The following is a 25,024-nucleotide window of genomic DNA, read 5'->3' as shown; positions in this document are numbered from 1 at the left end:
ATTTACAAATTAAAGTAGTTCCTTTACGTTAAAAACGACCTTTTTGAAATAATAATAACATTTCATGTGCAAAGGCCCCCTTAACCAAACATCCAACTTTTAAATCACTTTATTAACTTTCCAACAAGCTATAACACTAAGTTGACAATTTCTTATTTCTCAACATTAGACAACATTAGTGAAATATTAATTAATTATTCAATAACTCACCTAAATTGCAAAAAAAATGAAACTGAATCGGAATCAAACTCTGACAACATTTAAATAATACTGAAGATGTAGGATGATAATCAGAGCCAAGGTGACTTACTCAAAATAGACGTGCTCTACGAGAAGTTTGGAGAACACCCCCAAGAGTCTGAAAACACTTCTGAAAGTGTCATAGTCATCCATACTACCAACTAGGTTCATTCCAAAAATAGGAATCCTGAAATACTGAACCTGCATCCTCCAAGAAATTTGGAATTCTCCCCAACACACCTAGAAGCTTATGAGAAAACTCAAAAATTGGCCAAAAGCTCTTGAAACAATATTGCTAAAAATGAGGACATTACATAATATTAATATTATCATTAATATACATTTAAATATACAATCATTGTTTAGTTGTATGCATTATTTCATAAAATAAATAAATATTAATTAATTAACATTAGAGCATATTAATATTATTTATTTATAATTATATTATACAATTTAAAAATTATATTATATAACTTTTTATTTTTTGGGGGTATGAACATATCCCACCCACTTAAAAAAACATTTGCCCTATCAGCGTAGAAGTTATCGCACGTACCCACTCTAAAAGGAAGTTGGGGTGTGGAATAACGCTTCCAACTCTAATCAAATCAAGAGGGTGAATGAAAAATGTTCTTACAAACCCTTATACAGATATAGTTTAGATGCACATTAAACTTAAATTATAGAATAAGACAATGCAAACCATAACACCAAATTTATGAGGGAAAACATTTATGGGAAAAAAACCCACACTCCAAAACACAGAACTCAATTGTATTGCCAACAACAAGTGTTACAATATAGGGCACAGAGCCAATGCTCTACAGGAGTAATCACAACAACAGAGAATTCTGGAGCAATTTCGGCAACAAAATGACATCCCAAAAAAACATCAACCTGCCGTACAAGATACTCTAAGGCGCCAAGTATTTATAGAGCTTACATATGAAGAGTAGGGGCCCACGGTATGCAAAACCATCTCCAACACCTAGGTAGTAAAGTGGAGTCGAAAACAACAAGTTGTCATAAACAAGACACATCGTCCATAGCAATTTTCAAAACTAACACATGCCTCTTCATCAACAGTCAACTTGGACATGCAAGGCAACTTCTACATAGCAACTGCTAAAACTAAGAATAGGCATTTCCCTTTCCGCATAGCCACTTGTCAAATATGAACTCTAAAATAAATGACAATTGCTGAAATCAACTCCTAACTCTTACAATGGACTAGTTATTGTCAGTCATGATAGAAAACTGTTATACTCCCAACATAGCAACATATGACAATTGCCACCTTAAATATGGGTAGAAAATAGGAACTTTGTTATAGTCATCAGCCTCCATGTAGGATGTTACCTCAGCAAGAGGTCTCACACAGTGATATGACAAAAGGAAGTTAGCAACTTACAGTATAATTAATATATGCATCAAATAAATTAATCATTCATTAGGACTCTAAGGTTGAGACACCCAAATCCCAAAACATGCTAGTGTAGGATTTTAATTTGATGAGCTAAAAAGAAAATCGCTTGATCCTTCACAAAAAATCATGCCCAAAATTGCATCAACACTCTCCTCATCGATCCCTAATCTATCCCTTGATAAAAACAAGTTTTAACATTTTTAATCTAATATAATATTTAAATATTAAAAAAAATAATTAATAATAATAATGTCTTATATTAGTATATTATATTTCAAATAATATAAAAACTATAATTTACATTCATCAGATTTAATCGTGATTTTTTTCTCATATTTTATTAGTTGACAAACTTGTTCTAAATTTTTTCCTAACCAAACTTGAGCATGCATACTAACCTTCTTCAAAAATACAAACAAAATGCAATCTTCCATCATTTCATCTATCACTTTGCTCTACAAGTTTACTTCTATGTCCCCACATTGAGAGTCAATGTTCCTTTCAACACCTACGATGTGATGAGATTTCCATGGCCCAAAATGTCTTTCATAACTTCCACCGTTTCATCCTTGGGGACCTTCATTTTTTTGATGAATGATGCCATCCACAGAAAATGTAACTCTTATCACAACTTAGGCTGCCAGCTCTCTTGAAACAATCCCTTCCACCTCTTATATCACATTCTATCATCAAGAAAAATAAGGCAAAGGATCTTGTCTTAATTCTAAGAGCTGGAAAGGTTTTTCCAAAGCACCTAACCCATTCCCATTAATGCCAACATACTAATGTGGTCCATCATTATAAATAAAATCTTAAAAGCCCCTTCCATTCTAAAAAAGTATCCAATTTTTTTCAGCGTCCAAAAAGTAATGCTTGATGTAAGTTCCTTCAGGAACTTGTAGTCTCAAATTATAATTGGAGATACTTTTCATAGCTCTAACAAATGGTTGTGAATGATGTTCAATAATCAAGGATTCAAGTCTACATGGAGAGCCACCATAATCCCTGAGACAAAACCAAGAGCCACTAATTGATTGTTAGTGCCCATCGAGGTCCAAAACCAAATAAGCTGAAAAGAAGATTTCTTCTGTAAACATTGAATAGGCCATCCAACCCACATTTATTCAAGTTAGCATTTCATCATCCATCAGAGTTCAGTTTTATATTGTCTCTTTCTAAGTTTCTGGGGTGTCCCAAAATGATGTGAATGTTAGTGACCATCTAAGTCCAAAACGAATAAGCTGAAAATAAGACTTATTCTGTAAACACTGAATAGGCCATTGGACCCACATTTATTCAAGTTAATTTCCATGCTCCATTAGAATTCAGTCTTATTTTGTCTCTTTCTGGGGTGTCCCAAAATGGTGTGGGCCCTACTAGGCTTACTAGATTTTATACCATCAATAGGAGAACTTATAGATCAAATGATTGATAACATTAATTTGTTCATTTTTTATTATTGTTTAAAATATCATTTGTGTTGCATTGCCAATTGTGCAAGGTTGGAGGAAAATATTATAGGACATTGCCTTTTCATCCTCCCCTCGCTCACTTTAACACTGCAAATAAATTACACATATAGATGTCAAGAATGAAGATTTTCATAATAGCTTTAGAACATTCAGATACAAGACCAAAACCATCATTGCATCTCTTGAGAAAAAATTTTGACCTAAAGACCCATCTACTATTGTTATTACATTAAGCATAGGAAAGAAAGGGATATGCAAGATTCCAGCTACTGACTTCAAATCTGAATTGACAGCCAGATTGACAAATCATAAAACTGAAGAAATCAGATACCTACAATATTTTATGTACTTAAAAAATAACTGCATAGACAGGCACAGTGTATAAGATTCACTGCAGACATTGAGATGTTGAAGCTAATCATAGGTAAATCATTGTGGGACATACCAACAGAAATCAATTAAATGCCCAATCATGTTCATGGAGATTCCAAATTTTTCCCATAGAAAGCAGCTTTTAAATTATTGGCAGCTGACTAGTCCACCTTTCAGAACAGCTAACCAGTATCCCTCATCAGTAATAAATCAATCTTACACTGTAATTCAATCAAAAATAAATAAATAAATCCTAACTTTAAAAGATGTTATCAAGATGCATGCCTGTTCTAGAGCTTCATGAGTGTCTGAGATATCATGCTCCACTTCAGTCAAGACTCTTTTAAGAGGCAGCAATCTCTGCAACCTGCCATTGGACATGTCAACTATAAATGTGTGATAACAAAGAACATTAACATCAAGCATTAATATGATGTGAAAATTAAGACAAAAACATTTCGTTGATCAGCTATTGTGCATTCAACAAATCCTATATGCACAAGTTTTATCATCATAACCCCTAAAGCGACCACTGAATGTATCAATTAAATTGCAATGGGAACAAAAGATACCAAATTCTAGCTATCAATTCAGCTTTAATTAGTCCTTGTTAGTTCACAATGAAGGCACACTAATACCAGAGTCAAAATATAATCTATAACAATAATTTTCAAATATTATCCAAAAAAACATAGTTTACATGGAAAGATATTCTCCATGATTCCTAAAACGCATGTTTATGTGCTTTAAGTATGGGATGAACCAGTGATATGTTTTCTCCTCCATATATAGAATTAGAGAGGGAAGTAATGGTACTTATATCTGTTGATGTTCTTCTACTTTCCTTTGGAAATCGTAAGAAAAGTTTTGGTTTGTAAACTAGTTTGAGTTTGTAAGAGTAATGTCTACAAGATAGCTCTCCTTTACAGGAAGGTACAATAATGGTCCCCTTGTTTATGTCACCTAGTTGTGAATGTGGATGAGTTCTTCCATTCATCACGTATGGTTTTTTGGTCATTCTGCCCTTGCCTTCCAAGCAGCACACTGTTGTGCTCTCACACACACCCCTGCTTCGGGGACCCCCATTGTTTTTGTGTCTGCCTGCCCAATAGGAGAGGAGAAGCCCCGAGTTTGGAGTTAATCTCACATTCTAATTAGAATGCCCGAGTTTTTGTGAGTTAGGCGTTCAAATTGCAGAAAGGAGAAAATCAAGTTTGCAAACACCTCTTCCAGACCGAAATTGGAAGAAAAGAACAATTTCGCGAAATGGTCATTGAGGCCAAAAATGATAAAAGCTTCACAATCTCGCAAAGGGTCTCAGTAAGCCGAAAACTTGGGAGTGAATATAATCGCGCCATTCCCATTTTAAGCCGAAAACCAAAGGGTTAAGTTCGCCTCAATCTCCCAAAAATCTTCGGAAGTCAAAATTGCGCAGTCTGTCTTCTTTGCCCGAAAATCATTTGCCCAAAATAAGACAAGTAGCAGACCTCGCGAATCATCCAAAATGCCGAAAAGATTAATGAAACCGTATTTCGCGATAAATAAGCAGACAAGCCGAAAAGATAATAGACGGCTAACAAATCGTGAAATGTAATCATTTGACCCGAAAGGCTAAGGAGTTCACAAGTTCGCAAAAGTGGCTTTTTAGCCAGAAATGAAATAAAATGATGATTTAGGCCGAAAATCGCGCGATAACACTCATCCACGCAGGAAACTTCAAAGAGTTTAAAGTTCTCAAAATCGTGCTCCAAGCCGAAAAGGGCAAACAAGGAAGCAATCAGTCAAATTCGACATCAAGTAAATTTGCAAAATCGGCTTCTTGGCCGAAATTGAGAAATATAAATATAATCGCGCTAAATAGGTAAACATACCGAAGAAACTAAAGATCCAGATTTCGTGCGCAATTTCCATTTGGGCTGACAAAGGTAAAAAGAAGCCATCAAAGCCGAAAAACATAACCTCACAAAGTCTTCCTTTAGGCCGAAAACCTATAGCCAGATCGAAATTCGCAAATTGCCTAGTTCACTAAGCCGAAAATCAAGAAGAAAATCGAGTTTGCAAATGAAACGCTAAACCCAAAATTTCGCTTAAAGGCAAAATCGGCTCATAAGCCGAAAATGTGAAAAGGACTTAAAACTCTCAAAATCTTCTTCAGACCCGAAAATTCCAAGTTCACAATTCGGCCTACTGGCTCAAAATGATAAGGAGATAATTTCAAAATCGGCCTCCCAGGCGGAAGTGTCAGTTCAAGTTCACAATAGAGCTTTGTGAGCCGAAATACATCAGGGCCCACCAAATAGTCTAATAGCCCGAATTTTATAATAGGGGGGGGTATTAAAAAAAAATCGCGCATTCTACACAAATGCGAATTCCTAACCCGAAAACCGTTAAAACTCTCACAAAAATGAGTCAATAGGCCGAAGATGGCATCACGGCATCACTCAAAGTTGCCCAAACACTTCATTTAGGCCGAAAAACTTAGGAAAGAGAAAAGGTCACAACAACGCCTAAGTCGTGCAATTTGATTAAATTTGCCAAAAAGATACATCTCACAAAGAGCTTCTCAAGCCCGAAACCCACAGGACGAAACCAAACATAAAAAAATTTAATGTTTGTTAAATTAATTTAATTAATTTTTCAAATTGATTTATTAAAGTGAAATTGATTGTTTGCAGGTCGAAGGCATCGTCGAGAAGAACCAAGAGAAAGCCTGAAACACAAATCGAAGAAGGATCACGATCAAAGCCAGGAGCAAAGATGTAGCACAAGATCAAAGCGATGAAGCATTGGGAAGCAAGTCGCTGAACCCGCTAGACGACAAGTTGAAGTCTACCACCGAGACCAAAGACAAAGAACATAGAATGCTACCCGAATTATGCATTCTCAAGAAATGCACAGTTGGATTAATTCCAGAAATTCAGTTTTAAAACTGAAATTGTTTTAATGTAAAATTGCCTATGGGTCCCGCTCAAGATATTTTATAACAGAGGGGACACAGGTCAGTTATGTTCAACTACCGGATAGATCCAAATTCAAGCCAAACAATGATAGGTAGTTGAGAAGGTGGTTGGGTAGATAACTAAGAATTGAGTGGGCATGGGTTAAAGCTGCCAGCTTCTGGGAGGTAGGTTGCAGCCCTTGGATGCAATCAATGATGGCCACCGGTTCAACATGTAAAATCTATAAAATGTAGAGGCCTTTCTTTTGTAAAGGGTTAGATGGTTAGAATTTTGTAGTTAGATTATAGAAGTTAGAAGGTAAATTTTAGTAATAGCATAGAGATGCAACAGAAATTGTTGTAATAGGCAGCTGAAATCAATATATAGACATTGATTCGGTGTTTATCATGTTGTTTTCATTCTGTTTGCATGTTTTCTTTCAACTAGTTAATTTTAGAGTGCATGGATTTTAATGGTGAAGTGTGGAGGGGTATTTGATGCATTTCTGGTTCATACCATTGGGAGTCTGTTGATTGTAGGTCACCGTGAATGGTTAGTCTAAACCCAAACTATGCTTAGTTCAATTGTAGTTGTTCGTCTCAAGCTGCGCCAGAATTGGGTGCCTAAAACGAGTGTCTCCGGTCTGAAAATCCTTCATCCCTTGGAGCTTGCACCGTTTTTGTCTAGTTGTGAGGGTGTCTCTGGCGAAACAAGAACTGGTTTATCGAAATCTATCTACCCGCTGCATCAACTGTTATCATCCTTGTCCTTAGGCTTCCTGAACCCTCCTCTTTTGCTTTTATTTCCCAGTCCGAGAATCAGATACAAACCAGCTTGTTGCAAAACGTAAGTCCCCCTTATGCTCCCAACAAAACACGTTGATCACTGAGTTATCCCAAAATCAAGACCTAACAATCGAAACCTTGAGGTCATCCCCATTGATTAATTGAATCAGCATTAGGGATTTCCTCATCTCAAGAGAGGATAGGATACTTAGCATTCTATTATGCGTTGATCGGAGAGAGTCGTAGTTCCGCGATTTTAGCCACATCAACACACACCACAAGTTTCCACTGCCATCTAGGTCACACATCACTTCATCATTCTAATTCCTAATCTTATGTGGAATTTCACCTTGCACTACACAGTGTCACTTGATGGACCTTCTACAAGCCCAAAACCTTGTATAGATAATGATGGTGATGGGTATATCTGGTAGTAAATTTAACTATAGTTATTTATAAGTTCATAACTCATATCCATGTACAAGGGGGTAGATATGAGTAATTAAAAATGCATTGGACAGTAGATAATTAGAAGTACACAAACAGCTCAAACAGGTTGAAAGAGTTAATAAAAATGAATTAAAATTATTGGACAGCTGGAACAACTAGAAAGATAAGAATAAATTAAATAAAGGCCAATTGCCAGGAAACTTGAATGTCATTGCCATATTTTTAGCCTATGAATAGGCTTAACTTGTCTGAATAGACGATCAGATATAGAATCATATTAGCTGGTATCAGACCCAAAAACTCAAGCCTTTCCGTACTGAAATTTTCTGTATGTCTTCAAATTTCAGCTTACTCAATCTTGGATATGCTCCTTGAGTATATCCAGACACTGCCCTTTAAACTCAAATTCATCCCAGTTCTACAAGCTGTGATTAATTCTGCATTTTGGCATAGTGGTAACTGAAAACTGATAAGTTTAAAGGTCCTTTTGCAGCCCATTCTATCCATGAAAACCTCCTTTTGGTAATACTTCTAATTTGAGCAGACCACAGTTTTCAAGTTGGAATCTGTTACGGGACTTTTTCCTCAAGATGAAAAGAATGCTATTTTTCCATGTAGATGACCCTTTGGTTAAAAGGGAGATAAAAACATGAGTCATGCATAATAAACCGTAAGTTTAGACTGAGGTTAGAAGGAAATTATGTATGATTTAAATGAGGCTCCTCTAGAAAAGGTTTTTGAAACAATTGATTATCAGGAATGAATAGACCCAAGGGATAAGCAAATCAAAAGCATTAACTAAATTCATTGACCTGTGAAAAGGTGTGATGATTTGAAACACCACTCTTTGAAATATTATATAAATCATTTATGAGAGGCTTTGAAGGCATGGTAATCACTAAAGGAAGAACATGGTCTGGTACACTATAGGTATTAGATAAGGGTCCCACAGAATGTGTCCAGCTAAGATACAAAGTACACCCAAGATTGTCCTAGCTAGAGCTTTGTGTCGAGTGTTTGTTCTATTAAGCATCTTTTTTATGTTGTGTTTTGAATGGAAATGTTCCTCCTAGAGATTGTCACAAATAAGAAGGCCAAGAACACTATAAATCATTTACGAGATGCTTTGAAGTTATAAAGATTACTCAAAGAAGAATATGGTCTAGTAAAGTATAGGTATTACAGACGGGATCCACAAAGTGTGCTCAATTAAGATACAGAGTATGTTAAAATAATAATGTATGTTTCTATAATGGTCATCTCAGTCATTTAGTTAGTATTTAGAAACTTGTGTTTATGTCTTTTGCCTTTAGTTAGTTCTAGGAAGTTTCCTTTTTGTCTTTCGTGTTTCTATTCTTGATTGTTTCCCTTATGGAAAGATTGTCTTGTAATTTTCTATTTGAGGGGTATTCCTCTCCTTTGTTTTGTAATGTCCCCTTTTGGGAGGACACTAAATCTTGCCCAATATACTTGTAGAATTATTGCAGGTTATGTATTTTCAGTCCGCTGTGGTAATTTGGACATTTTCAATTCGATGTTGTTTACCTCTTTAAATGCACATGTCTACTGTTTATATCAATCTGATCTGCTGCCTATTCTCAGATATATATGTGTGTGTGTGAATGAGAATCTTGTCTATTCCATCAGGTCTAATTCTCTAGTTATTGATTTAATGTTTCCTCTTCTTTTCCTTCAATGCCTGCTTTATTATTGTTTGCAAAGTTGTGTTTGTGTTCTGATCTCTTTGATAAATGTTCAAATCAGTCTTCCAGATTTTCTTATAATTCTGATTTAGGTCTGCTCCTAAATCTGCTTGTAATGCTTCAGATATTTTTTTCTATTCCATGGATCCTTCCTTCTCAAATGAAAACTTCTCTGCTTTATATTCTCCAATGTGAGGGAGAGGTCACACCTGCTCATTATGGATGCCCTTTGGCAAAAGACACCCTTTCACCATTAGCACCCTTTGAAAGAGTGCAACTCTTCATTACTTCTACCCTTTGAAAGGGACACAACCTTTCACAATCAGATCTGCACTTCTTATTTAAGTCAGATCTGCACTTCTGATTCACAAATTATCCACCCTCAAATGAGGTTCTCTTCCCCCTTTTATATCTCATGTTTGAGGGAGTCACAACTTTTCATTTTATGCCTTTGACCATTCATTAACTTAATTAAAATTTAATTATGTTATTTTATATTTTTATTTTTATTTTTTTATTATTATTTATCATTAAATTGTATTTCAAAGTAGGGACATTACATGTTTAATACAACATTGAACTCTCAATTATTATAACATGGTATCAGAGCAGGTCGATGGGATTTTTTACATTTTGACGAATTTTAAAAAAAAAAAAATCATGGCCTCCTACCTAGAATATTTTCCAAAAAAATTTAATCAATTTTTTGAGGGTTTTCATGGGTTTTCTCGGTAAAAAATCGTGTTTTTCCTTACCAAAAGTTTTCTTTTGGGCCACAATTCTTCTATGTGACCCATGCTTGTGTTTGTGCCATTTTCCGTGGCATTTTGGTTCTGATTGTCTTTCTGCACATTTTTTATCAAATCGTGCTTTTAGGTGATTTTCAAATGTTTTTACAGAGCATGCGACCTCCTCATAGGCCCACGTCTGAATTTGTTAAAGCCCACACATATGTTTTTCCATGATTTTCAGCAAATCATGATGGATTTGTTTCAGCGCTTGTGACTTCAGTTTTTTAGGCTAGGTTTTTCCAATTATCCAAAAAATCGAGGGATTCAGCAAGGACATATGGGTTTTGTAGGATTTTTTCCAGAAAAATCTTGATTTTGTAAAAGGATTTTGCTCGACTTTTTCCCAAAAAATGCAGTCATGCATTTTCATAAATTTGCTCGATTTTTTCACACAAAATCGTGGGTTCTTTCTCTACAATAGGGTTTTCTAATTTTTTCCACAAAAAATCATGATTGATGTTCTAGGTGTATATAAATTTGTTTTCCTAAAACAAAAATTATTGTTGGCTTTTTTTATTTTCTCCTCAAAAATCGTGTCTGGGTTTTCTGATTTTTTCCAAAAAAATCATGTAAGGCTTTGTTGATTTGACTGCAAAATCATGGGTAATCTCAGCATCACATCAAGGGTTTGTCGATTTTTCCAAAAAAATTGTGGTTTCTTGCAGCTGTTTTGGGTCACACCTAGTGGCATTCATCTACAAAAGTTTTTGACGATCTTTTGAACAAAATTGTGGCTGTTTTTTCTGTAGTAGAGGGTTTGCGGATTTTTTCACAAAATCTTGGTTTCAACTTTTTGCCAAGTTTTTTGAGATGCTGATCTCGATGTCTCTAGATAAAGGGAGGGATGGCTCTGTTACCCAACATCATGTTGAAAGGATTATGGTAAACTTGGTCATATCCAAAAATTTTGCAGAACCAGACCATGTCTCAATAGTAGGCTCATGTCGCAGAGCGTTCTAAGGAGAATGGGGCAGCCTTCTATGCATTCACAGCCAAAAGACCTATAGATTATGCGAAGTCTTATGTAGGGTAGCTAGTAGGATGACCATTAAGGAAGGGTGTTAAAATAATAATGTAATCTTTCTATAATGGACATCTTAGTCATTTATTTAGTATTTAGAAACTTCTATTTATGTCTTTTTTCTTTAGTTAATTCTAGGAAGTTTCCTTTTTGTCTTTAGTGTCCTAATTCTCGGTTGTTTCCCTTGTGGAAAGATTGTCTTGTAATTTTCTATATAAGGAGTATTCCTCTCCTTTGTTTAATACGACATCAAACTCTCAATTATTCTTCACAAAGTAAACCCAAGACTGCCCTAGCCAAAGCTTTGTCTTGAGTATTTGTTCTATTAAGCAGGCTTTTATGTTGTGTTTTGAATGGAAATGTTCCTCCTAAAGTGGTCACAGCTAAGAAGGCCAAGAACACTAAGATCTTACAAGAGTGAAAATATGGACTCCAAATAATTGCCTCAAGATAGGTATTATTTGACATTTGATTCAATATATATGTTTCGCGATTGATAATGAAAAATAATTTTTTGATGTTTTAAAACATAAATCTTATATTTGGATGTTTGACATTGTATTTATTCAAATGTTATTCTAAATAAATCAAATATCTAAAATTTACAAAATTTGTATTATATTCTGTTCCATTGTTAAAAGCTTTGCGAAATTAACATAAAATATTTGGTATTAGAGCTTGCAGTAGGAGAATTCGTCCTAAATAAGAAACTCTGCAGTATTGTGTCTGCATGATACCTACACTATTTCCAACACTGGATCCCTAAAGACTCAGTTGTTTTTAAGGCATTTGTTAGCAACTTCAAAAATAAAAAAATCATGAATGTATGCTGCTTTTGTTCTTCGATAGAAGCCACAATTGAAGATATTTCACTGTTATTGTAATGTCCCCTACTAAGTGTAAGCTTGATTTAACAGTAACTAATTTATTTCAATATACTAATGACTTAATCTAAATTGATTAGGAGACAACTCAATTTTTAGCTTTTTCCTTAACAGAAATGAAATCTGTGATATTCCATAGTTTTAAATAATTTATCAATTATTCATGAATAAATTGTCAATCCACTATACTAGGCAATTAATTCTATTATTAGATAATTAATTGTATCATCCATAATTCTTAATGCAAAGTTTAATCCTTGTTACTACTCCAGTTTTAAGGAAGGAGGAGATGACTGTTGCCAAGCGCTTAGATACCAAACTCAATAGGCTCCCTCAAAGTTTATAGATCCAAGCCCTTACCCTATCTTGCGACTATGCCCTCAAGGTTTATGGGACGCTCATCCCTACCCTATCTTGGGAATCATCGTATTGGTTGGTGTTGACGTGCCTAAAGTTGCGGAACTACGACTTTATCCGACCAACACGGAATAGAATGCTAAGTATCATATCCTCTCTTGAGATAAGGAAATCCCTAATGCTGTGTTAAATTGATCAATGGGGATGACTGCAAGATAGCTTAGTAGTTGATGTGTTTTGCTGGAAACACAAAGGGGACTTACAGTTAGACAGAATTGGTTTTGCACAAGTTCCCTAAAATCTTACAGTCCTCTTTGTGTTTCCAACAAAACACATCAACTACTAAGCTATCCTGCAGTCAAGACCTGACAACCGAAACATTGAGGTCATCCCAATTGATCAATTTAACACAACATTAGGGATTTCCTTATCTCAAGAGAGGATAGGATACTTAGCATTCTATTCTGTGTTGGCCGAATGAAGTCGTAGTTTCGCGACTTTAGACACGTCAACAAAATTGGAGCTATAAGGAGGGCACGCTAGAAGGAATTGGATCCTTCTCTCTGGAGAGATTCGAAAGAGTCCTGAAGTCCAGCCCAGAACGGGAAAGATTCGCTGGATTTCAATTCTATAGGTGTAAAAATTACCGCAAGGTTGCAGACCCCAGTGAGCCCAGTTCGTCAAACTAGCAATTTGTTGTCCTAACGAGCATTGTTTTCGTAGTCCCAGTTGCTACAACTCCGATTACCCCTTTTATTCCACTAATTCAATCACAGATGACACAAAATCAACCTGCTCCAAATGGTGCAACCTGGTTGGTGGACAACCCGTCCCCAATAGTTTTCACTGATAACCATGATATGCCCAAAAGTCCGGATGGATTATGTTCAATCTTTCATGTAAATGACCTAAACAGAACAACAGAAGAGCATTTCAAAATATTTGAGGATGCATTGCGTAACAGACGGATTGAGTATGCAGACATTGCATGTAGACTCTTCCCTTACTCTTTAGGAGAAGACGCATTTTACTGGTTTATCCACTTGCCAGTATCGTCTATTGATTCTTGTGAAAAGCTAAAGACAGCTTTTACAGGAAAATATGGTATTCCCACAACTCCCACTAAGTTGTACAAATAGTTCGTAGAAGTGAAGAGACAAGGCCACAAGCCAATTAGTTCTTTCAATAACAAATTTCACATGGCCTTCACCCGGTTGCAAGATTCGTATGTGGTGAGCGATGCTTCGGCAAGGGAGATTTATTTTTCAACTCTAGATTATCTAACAGCAATGTTTGTCTGACAATCCCAAACCCCACCAACTACATTAACAGAATATTGCGGAACCATTGCTGCAATTGGGACCACCCACGATGCCCAATCAAATTCAAGAGATCAGTCAAGCCTTGGCCCACCAAACACCTATCATGAATCCAATCCCAAAATTGGCATATCAGCCCCCGCAACCTGCAAATCAGCTGGTGCTCCATCCTAGACCACCTATATCTCAAATCCCTCCTAATCAACTCGTGTATCTGCAAAACACTGCAGTATCTTCTAGAACGCAGGAGGAAAAAGATGAGATGCGGGAGTTGACTGATCAAATGAAGAAGCTTTCCTCTAAAGTTACCTATCTGCTAAACCAGAATAATCGATTGCAGAATAACCAAAAGAATCAGCACCAACGCCAACACCAGAATCAATACCAAAACCAAGGTTCTCAAAGGCCGGCTAGAACATGGAATACCCGTCCTAACAATGGTGGAGTTCCTACTCCACTAGATAGCCCACCAGCACCGGAAAACAGGCTGGTAGACAAGGTATTTCTAGCAGAGGCAACTCTATCCAATTGGTGCAGGCTACATAATACCAACCAACACTCTGAGTTGTAGTGTGATGAATTTCAAATGGTAGCTAACATATTTCAGTGGGAGGTTGAAAACACAATATCCCAATCAACGCTTCCTCCTACTCGATTTGAGATAGTTTCGTTACCTAGGTACGATACAACCCTGGTTCTGGAAACCTACATTCCACCCTTCTTCCCTAATCAGGACGAAAATGAAGTGGCAGACCCAAATCAGCCCGCAGATGTAAACGCTTTCCAGCCGTACCAGCATGGCAACCGAGGGTATTATAACAATAACAATCAAAACAGCAATAGTGACCCATACACTACTTCCACGCCTCCAAAGGATATTCAAGTTCCCCCAAACCAGAATGCTAATAATAACCCAGGTTATCCCAAGGCGCTGCAACAGTACGCAAGCCAAGGTCAGCCGCAAAAAGCGCATGCTTCCCCTAAGGCACCTATTTTCTCGAACCAACCAACTGCTGCCGCAAACCAAAGCCTAAATACTAAACCCTCTCAAGTAGAGCAGCCTTCCAATAATGCAGAAGTTATTAGGCTAGGCCAATTGGTGGCGGATGAATTCAAGAAGGTCAAAAATCAGTTTGTCCCTTGCTAGACTAATGAGGGTTTCTAAGGTCCGAAACATGGTCATGGGCAGCCTTAGAGAGTCATCACCGGCTCAATCCAAGGGAGGCGATGAGAACTCGGGACAAAGACCTCCACCAGAACAACCTCCAAAAGTCAACAACGAAGTAAGAGAAAGAGGACCAACAAATCCTAGAGGTGCAACAATGAATTACGTTGCACAGCTGAAATCCTCAGTTAATCAGTCCATGGGAACTGGTTTTGGAGTTCATGCATGGGGAAGAGCTCAGGATATTTCAGTAATAAACAACAATACAACCTCAATAGAACCCACTATCAATTTGTTCACGAAAAAGTCGGAACCCCCACCTTTCTTGCTGACACTTAGAATCTTTGGCAAATATCTACACAATTGTCTCATAGATTCAGGAGCTTCAGCTAATGTTATGCCCTTCTCTGTATGCACTGCTTTAGGCCTAACCCCCACCAAGACTAACCGGAAAGTGACACGATTAGATAAACCCAAGGTAAGTGTGGGGGGTGAGTTAATAATATCCATATGCAGCTGACGGCAGATCCGCACATCCAGATGTACATTGATATCCAGGTAGTGGACATTCCAGGAGCATATGGTATGTTGCTCAACCGAGACTCGACCCGCGTTCTTAACAGTTGGCTGCATTCAAGCTTTACCCATATGTGGCTGCCATGGAGAGGAGTAGCAAACCAAATCCGAATTGAGTCTGAACCCAGGCTTAAGCTAATGATTACTGAGTATAACTAGACCAATGAGACTCTGTTTTTGGAGTCTGATATAGGAACTTACAGAACTGACATAAGCTCAACAAATGAAGTTTTGTTGGTTCAATGTTCGAATCCAGCTCTGAATCTGGAAGGAATTGTAGAGGATCATGATGATGTGACATCATTCCCAGAGGAAAACGAGTTGTTTAGCAGCTTCAGAGACTTTCTGCAAATGCGCAGAACAAATACAGCACTTGAATTGCATAATTTTGATTGAAGACCTGCTTCTACCCAACTGGTGCAGGGTCCACAATGTTGCCCATTCGGAAATAACGTGTTCATTATGTAGGGCAGCATTAAACCAAGTATCCAAGAAACAACGGGATGTGTTAAGGACCCATACATTTAGCCAAGAAGGTACTGCTTCGCCCGTAGTTCCTGGAAAGAAAGTCCCTAAGCAAGAAAAAGATGGAATGAAGAACCCGGAGACTCCAACCGGTAGGGTGACTGACCCAGATCAGACTTGGACATTAAGGTTTGATGGTTCAAAATCCAAGCGAGGAGCCGGGGTAGGAATAGAATTAATAAGCCCTACTGGCAAAACATATTTTGGCTGCCTACAAATTGCAATTTCATTGCACTAACAACATAGTAGAGTATGAATCTTTGGTTCATGGACTGTTGTTGGCCATTAAAAAGGGAGCCCGGATATTGCATTATTTTGGGGATTTAGAGGTAGTGGTCAAACAAGTTAGGAAGCAGTACACATGTCATGATAAAAGACTCAATGGCTATCGCAACCATGTGTGGGATATAATGGAAAGTTTTGATGCTTTCAACATAAAAGCTATTCTCCAATCACAAAATCAGGTCGTTGATTCATTGGCACAAGCTACGAGCTCATTGGAACCCCTGTCTATGTAGAGTTTAACGAAATTCACGGTTGAGTTGACATCAGTCCCGTCCATTCCGGACAATGTCACTAACTTCCAAGTGCTCGATGACGACAAGCACATCATCAACTTCATCACGAGCTCAGATGTGTTTGCAGCACAAATTATTGATGAGGAAGAACTTCAGGAAGCTGAGATCGACATCGAAGGGGTCTTGAATCTCAAGACAAACACTATTCCTAGAGGTATGGTGCAACTAGAAAGGATCTTTGACTGCGATCAGCTCAAGTCTCATAAGGAAGGTAATTCCGAAGGAGGCATCTGTGATAAGATCAACGTTGGCATGAAAGAAAATCAGAAAAATGTGCTGATTGGGAAGGTATGCACATCTCAAGAAAGAGATGGAATCCTCAAAAATATGAAGCAATTCCCAGATATCATTGCTTGGGGCTATGAGGACCTTAAAACTTATGACACTTCAGTCATAACGCATACTATACCGCTAAGGCCAGATTCAAAACCATTTAAGCAAAGGCAATGACCAGTTTTCGCCCTCTCAGACCCTCTAATCTATCAAGAAGTAAAAAAGTTGCTGGCTGCTCGCATTATTTTTCCAGTAAGACATTCTACCTGGGTAGCCAATCTGGTTCTAGTAAGGAAAAAGAGTGGTGAAATCCGACTGTACGTAGACTTGCGCAATTTGAAGAGAGCATCAGAAAAGAATAACTACCCACTACCTTCGTTGCATGGGGTCTTGCAGATGGTCAATGGGTCCCAAATGATGTCATTTCTGGATGGATATTCCGGGTACAACTAGGTAATGGTTGAGTACGAGGACCGGTTGAAGACTGCATTCACCACCAAGTGGGGAGTGTTTACTTACACAAGAATGCCTTTTGGTCTGATCAACGCAAGGGCAACATTTCAGTGTGCCATGGACATCGCCTTCAAGGACCTGGCGGGCAGGTGCATAATCATTTATATGGATGACCTAATAGTGTTCTCCAGAAAAAGGGAAGACCATGTGAATGATCTGCGGAAAGTTTTTCAGCACTGCCGCCAGTTTGGGATATCTCTAAATCCCAAAAAGTGTATGTTTGGAGTGACCGAAGGTAAGCTTCTCGATCACGTTATTTCAGAAAAGGGGATCTCATTTGATCCTAATAGAATCAAAGCCATACTATAGATCAACCTCCCTACAAGCAAGAAGGAACTGAAGTCATACTTCGGGAAGATAAATTTTGTTAGAAAATTTATAACCGGATTTGCAGAGATAGTCCGCCCACTCAATGACATGCTCAAGAAGGATGCCAAGATAGAATGGACCCCGGTAACCAGAAAAGCTTTTGAAGAGAACAAACAAGCTATTGTCCAAGCACCAATTTTGGTAAGCCCTGATTATCTAAGGCCATTCTACATTTACTCTTTTGCTTCAGAACACACCTGTGCAGCAATTCTAACTCAGCGAAAGGACGAAGAAGGGGAACACCCAATAGCATGCATGAGTACTCCGCTAAAAGATGTTGAGGTGAGGTACCCCAATATCGAGAAGCAGGCTTACACATTAGTTAAGGCCATTAAGAAGTTACGGCATTATATACTAAGGAGTAAGATACATGCCATAGTGCCAGATGTTGTTGTGAAGACATTGCTGATGCAGAATGAGCTAGGCGAAAGGAGGGGTAAGTGGGTGACCATCATGCAAGAGTATGATATTGAGATCCAACCCATGAAGCTAGTAAGAGGTCAGGCCTTGACGCAAACCCTTGCGTCGGAATGCTCAATAATTGTACACCAGAAGTACCTACTGGAACAAGTCTCGCCAGAAGAATGGTACGATGACATAACATTTTATCTTCTCAATCAAAAATGTCCATCACACCTCAATCCAGAGCAGAAAAGCACTCTAAGGAAGAAGAGAACTCATTTTATGCTGCAAGGAGCTATCCTGTATCGGAGAAATCATGAAGGGATTTACTTGAGATGTGTAAATAGAGAAGAGGCAAGTCACATCATAGAGCAGTTCCACGCTAAGTATGGAACAGGTCATGGGTCAGGCTTGGCAACAACCCATCAAATCCTAAGGGCAGGCTATTGTTGGCCCACCCTATTCAGGGACACCCATGAACACGTGAAGACCTGTCACATTTGCTAGGTAGCTGCAACCAAGGAGCGAACCCCAGCAATGCCCTTGCGGCCAATCGTAGAGGTGAAACCATTTGCTCAATGGGTGCTCGATTTTATCGGTATGATTAATCCACCCTCCTCTGCGCAACACAGGTGCATTCTAACCGCTTTTGATTACTGTACGAGGTGGTCCAAGGGTCAATCTTTAAAGCAATGCAATGTTGATGCTGTTATTAAATTTCTAGAAGAGAACATTATTACACGCTTTGGCTGTCCTCATGCTTTAGTTTGTGATAACGGTCCCGCATTTGCATCATTAAAATTTTCTAACTGGGCTTTTGATTATGGGATACCGGATAACTTTAAAGTTTTCATCTAACTACTATCCCCAAGGGAACGGTCTAGCTGAGTCCACCAACAAGAACCTGTTGCAAGTGATCAAAAAACTGCTTGACAAAAACCCGAAAGATTCGCACACCCAACTTAGGTTCGCCCTTTCGGCAGACCGAACTTGATGTAAGTCAGCCATTGGAACTTCACCATACCATTTGGTATATGGACTTGATCCTATTTTTCCCATACAACTGAGAATTCCAACCCTGCAGTTCATGCAAGAGTATTTGGGGATTGCTTACACTGTAGAGGCCAGGTTGTCTCAACTGCTATATTTGGAAGAGAAAAGAGACAACGCCATTGATATCTTTGCCAAGCACCAAGAGGTGGTTAAGCGTTGGTTTGATAGGAGGGCAAAGGTGAAAGCCTCCCATATCTCTGACCTCATTCTCTCCTGGGACAAAGCGCATGAGCAGAAAGGAGAGCACAACAAATTTGATAATCTGTGGCTCGGTCCTTTTCCAAATTTCTGAAATTCTGGGAGAGAATGCATTCTAATTGAGGACCCTAACAGGTGAGGACGTTCCCTTGCCTATAAACGGTCAATTCCTTAAGCATTACTTCCAGCCTTAGGTTTCTTTTGAAACCTTTCCTGTGTAGATATTAGAGTAGTCTTTCTGCTTCCCCGTTTTAGTTTAGTTTGTTTAGTTCGCTTTTTGAAGGTTCGGTCTTCTGTCAATTTTGAAAGGGAGTTTGTGTTCTTTTTGCGACATTGGTATACAAAGTCAGAGTTTGGCAACCTTTTGCTTCTAGGATCTTAGCTTGGGTAGGACACTTAGTTGTTGGAGCGCCCCATAGAGAGGTCAAATCGATTTAGATAGCCTTTCATCGCAAAATCCTGTTTCTTGTCAAAACCCACCCCCGGCATCGTGATTACTGCACAATACATTTTAATAATCGCATATAATTAGTTGTTTGTCAAAGGGACACTACGTCAATGATAAAATCCAAAGCTCTGCTTCAGCGACCACTGTTATGCTCAATCTTGCGTGGGCTTCATTGCCTACAATGCCAAAAAAAAAAGGAAGAAGAGAAAAGGAAGATCAAGAGTAAAGAAACTTGGAACGCAATTTGATATCAAGCAAAAATTTGGCAAAAGGACTGCAGGCATCTCTGCCGATATCAAACAAAATAAAAAAAATCTTCTACCGGAAAAAGAGCAATCTCTGTGAGCTAACAGGCGATAACTCCGTCGGGGCTATGAACACTTGCTGGCAGTGGGGCTCTATCCAAGTTGCTTTTGAAGTATAAACCTGCAAGATGACTTGACATAGTGAAACGTTGACGCTTCAACACTTTCTAAGCTGGAATGAACTTCACTTGCACACACTGGCTAATCCGATAACGCGTGATTTGATTTGACCCGCAACATCATTTGGTTTTGAAAGACCTTTCTCTATCCTCTCATCTAAACTATGGTGGTTAATCGTAGATTCTGGGTTCGGTCTGGACTAACGTCCTTGAAATGACGGGAAGCATTTCTCCAGCAAAGTCGCTATTTGTTGTGTGTTGCACACACTCCCCGTCGTTGATAGGGTCCCCCCTTTTTCTTTTCTGTTTTTTGTCTCGCCCCCAGTGTGGGATTTTCATTTTTATCAGCCATTTAAGATGCAGCAGGTAGTAGTGAAGAAATGATCCTGCAAGGAGTGAGCCCGCACAAATCTTTAAGTCCTGAGGAGTTTGTATCAAAGGTTGGGCATGATCCCCTTCGAGATGAGAGGGTTGAATCATGAGCTGTATAAGGAGATGGGGCGTTTGTTAATTTATGTTGCAGGGCCAAGGAGTGAATTTTGCAGAGAGTCACAATTTTAAATGTTCAAAATTCTCACAAGGGAGACTAATTTTCGCATGACTTTGAAAATCGGCTAAATAGGCAAGAGGGTCAGTTGTCCATGGGTTTTGCAAAAAGGCCTTTCAGGCCGAATTTAGCTTTAACGTTAAAACTTTTCGAAAATACCTTCCAGGCCGAAATTCACTAAATCAAGGAAGGCATCATTTTAAAAGGTTTTGCAAACCCCTCTTTGGCCCAAAATCGCGAAAATGGAGTTGGGCATTATTTTTATTCAGTTTGCAAAGTGAGCCCTCGAGCCGAATTTCAAGATAGGGCAAAGCATTTTCTTTTGTAACTTTTCAAAAATGCCTCCCAGCCCGAAAATGAGTTAGGCGTCACTTTTTATAGCTTCCCAAAAATCCTTTTAACCCTAAAATCGCACAAGTCATGATAAAGGCACTATTTCTATAAACTTTTCAAAATTGCCACCCAGCCCGAAAATGAAAATGAAGGGAAAACGTAGAACTTACAAAAACTTTTAAATTCACTTCTAGGACGAAGTCGCGAAATGAGTTAGGCGTCACTTTTTAAAAGTTTACATTTTGTTCTTTTGGCCCAAAAATGCAAGTCAAGTGAAGGCGTTAAAATTAAACTTTTCAAAAACCTTTTCCAAGCCGAATTTCGTGAAAACACTCGGGAAACCGAAAAGTTAAAGTTTACATTTTATTCTTTTGGCCCGAAAATACAAAATTGCGTGAAGGAAAAGGGGGGTTTTTCAAACATAAAGCTTTTCAAACGTCTCTCCTAGCCCGAGATCGCGTGATGAAGAGAGGTATTTAGCTCTCGCGATTTTGCAGAGCCTTCCTTTGCGCCGAAAATGCGAAGTTCGAGAGTATGGTGAAGGCGTTAAATTTTGCTTTCACCTCTTTTTTTCGCCGAAATACAAAGCACGTAAGGAAAGGGGGCATTGTTCTTAGGCTTTTCAAAAGCCTCCCTCAGCCCTTCCAATCCAAGGTCGCGCAAAAGGAAGAGAAGTTGAAAGGCGTTAGACTTTGCAAAATCGCCCCCAAGTCTCCGAAATTTCAAGAATCGCACTTTGCAGAAGGTTGTTTTTGGCCGAAGATCATTCTACGTTGGGTAGTCCGCCAAGTAAGATTAGATTCTCTCTTCAAATCATTAATTTGTGCAAAATTGGTCATGATGTTTAACCAGATGATAGAGCGTGGATCAAAAAGTGAAGTTTTGTAGGTCATGATTTTTTTTAGAAACATCAAGCATAGCATGCAATAACAAAAGCCAACTAGGGAAATTAACCGTTGAAATAAAAAATTCAAACTTAGAGAAATTTTGAATATTTTAAATCTGAACTTAAGCAAAACTCTTTTCAAAGTGCGAAAGATTGGCAATCATCAAACATCCGAACCCTGAGTCGCAAGATTGAACGTTTGCTCTTACTGTCATAATCAATCGGAAGCGGCATTTTCGAAACCCACTCCAAGCAGCGAAATTTAAACAAGACCAACTTAATTTCCTGTTTCAAATAGCATTTCGTTTCCAAATAATCAAGCTCTTTTTATTGAAGCGTCATGCTTTTTCAAATTTATTTTTCCCATTGATCATTGGTTCTATGCGCTAACGTCGTCCTTTGTTTTGGCTAACCCTTTTCTGTTGCTTTATCTCATCTCGTAATCCGTGTCCAGTTGTGCAGGATAGATACCTAGATCAACGGTTGAATCCTCAAAGACACCTGGTGCAACTGGAACGTCTCGGATTTCCAAGTCTGGCATTCCCCGCAGAGGCAAGAAAATGAAGTGCCAATACCAAAGGGGAGGAGTTAGGGAGTCGAAGGTCCAGAGTGTATGGGAGAATATAGGAGACACGGCTTTGGGCCACATAGACATTTAAGATTTCAGGAACAAGGTATACTCTCCAAACGCCTATTGCAAGCCCAGGCGCATGATGGAGAGTGGTATTGCTCAGGCAGCTGGTTTCCCTCCGGCCATGCAGAATTAAGAACTAGTGGTTGAGGCTGCTAGACATTATCAGTCAAAAACCAGATTCGTGGTGCTAACTGATTTCACACCTGAAGCCATTGGGGAGGCATTTGATATCCCATTTCCTAATAATCCTATTGCTACAACTATTGATGAGGCACAAGTCGCTTATAACATGAATCTGACTAAATGCAAGACGTTAATAAACGAAGAATGGTACAAAGAAAGAAGACCCCCAAGCATTAGGATCAGTAAAAATACCCTCAGAAGTGATTTTCATAACGAGTATGGTGCTATGGTCACCTTGCTCAGTCGGGTCATGGGACTCCCTCAATCTAATTTTTTTGAGGAATGGATGTTCTACTTTACTGAGCAGATCTTTGTTGGGAAGTCCAAGTTCGACTGGGCTCAAATCATCAGCGACAATATCCATACACAGCTGATCGAGCTTGAAGAAAAGAAGTACTTTACCATGACTTCCTACTTGATTTACATGTTTGCCCGACACCAGCCACTAACAGGGTTAATCAAGAAAGGTGAGATTGGGAATGGGCCGAATCAGGTAAAGGTGTATGAATGCTACCCTCAGCTGCATTATTATGACATTGCTCAAAGAGAAAAAATAACATTGCCTACGCAATTGGCCAGTATGAGCGTGTCAATGATGCCTTTACAATGCGCTTGGTTAGATTAATGCAAGGAGGATTGCACATAAGGCTTTCAGAACAGCCTATCATTTTGATTCAGAAATATGGTGCATGGTTTATCCAATTCCCTAGGTTCACTTACATCAGAATTGCAGGCTTTGAGGGAACACCATTCCGGCTTACACGCTATCCATCAAACAAAATAGTCCTCATGGAAGTTGCAAGACAGGCACACCTAGTAGGCAGTCTACTCAGAGATAAGAAGCAGTCCTGGTTCACCTTCCCCATGATTTTGGGTACCCTTGATGTGCACTTCAAAACTTCGGTACAAGCTGAGGAGTCGTTTGTTGAATTGGCGTCCTATGGCCTACAGGAACATTTCCCTAAGAAGTGCTTCGATCATGATAAATTGGCAAAGAGAGCCTATGGCACGCGCTACAGGGCTAAGGCATCAATAGAGGATTATTGGAGCAACTGTTGCGATGACTTTGAGGTCCGACGGCGTGAGTATTCTAGGCTAAGTGTCCAGCAAATGCGGCTTTATGAGTACCGTCAGGTTCTAAATCAAGCAACGGATTATGGTAATTGCTTGCAAGTCCGAGAATTTGAGGCAGTTAAATACCTCTTGCCAAGCATTAATTGGACTCAAGACCCAATCACTGATTTTGATGCAATCATGGAAGCTCCAAGGAGGTACACCAATTACTGGCTTTCCCAATAAATTGAGAAACTGACCCATGAAGGGACCCAATTCACATACAATCTGATGGGCACCTCAAGCGCACCAAAAGAAGAGGTTGAGAAACCTAGAAAAAAGAGGAAGAAAGCAAGAGCCAATAAAGGAACTCGGACATCAAAAAGAACAAGGAGAGAAACGATCCCTATCAGGAGGTCGGAGGTTAGTTCATCATCTAGAGACCCCAGTTCGGAGGATGATGTAGTTGAGCTTAACTACATACCCACTCTGCCTTCAGGGAGTGATATTGATGCATTCGAGGCAAATAATCCTCAGGCACAAGGTGAGCAAGATGCAGAGGTAGGGGTCGTTGGCCCTGATGAACCTAGGAATCAAGTTGAGGAGAGAGAGATTACACCTAATCAAGAGGCTGGTAAACATGAGCTCACACAGGTAAGTAGGCATGAATTGCAATTGAATAGCAGCAGTAAGGATGACACCACAGTTGAGGGAGAACAAAAGGAGGATGAGACTCAGGAACCCGACAAAACTAAGGAGCAACCATCATAAGAGGATACCCGGCAGTTGTTCAGCGAGGTAGGACAGAACTCAACCATGAGTAAGGGATTGGATACTGCATCAGTTCCTTCTATGACCGATCAATTGCAGGTAGGCAGTGAGCCAGCTAATGCCTCCAAGGGACAGAGTGGGAATTTGGCAATTACGTCTAGACAGACCATCCCTCAGGACTCGCTAATTGCTCATGCACAGTGAAAGGGAGCCATCAAGCCACCGATCAACCTGGAGGATATCTTCTCTCACATAGGAGAAATAAAATCCAAAGGTAAGAAAAAGCCCAAGACCTACTCCAGGATCACTAAGGATAAGCAAAGGAACCGCA

General features: G+C 38.9%; 1 protein-coding gene across 3 annotated transcripts in view; it reads right to left on the bottom strand.

The window, feature by feature from the left end:
* Positions 1–25,024, bottom strand: part of LOC131042329 (uncharacterized) — a 244,112-nt gene that overhangs the window by 147,991 nt on the left and 71,097 nt on the right. For all 3 annotated transcript variants that reach the window (XM_057975679.2, XM_057975678.2, XM_057975680.2), the window contains one exon: positions 3,799–3,880. In XM_057975679.2, coding sequence (XP_057831662.1) covers positions 3,799–3,880 — 82 coding nt within the window. The remainder of the gene's footprint in view (positions 1–3,798; positions 3,881–25,024) is intronic.

The sequence above is a fragment of the Cryptomeria japonica genome, chromosome 6, assembly GCF_030272615.1.
Source record: "Cryptomeria japonica chromosome 6, Sugi_1.0, whole genome shotgun sequence".
NCBI classification, from domain to species: Eukaryota; Viridiplantae; Streptophyta; class Pinopsida; order Cupressales; family Cupressaceae; genus Cryptomeria; species Cryptomeria japonica.
This window is presented reverse-complemented; position numbering and strand designations above follow the sequence as displayed.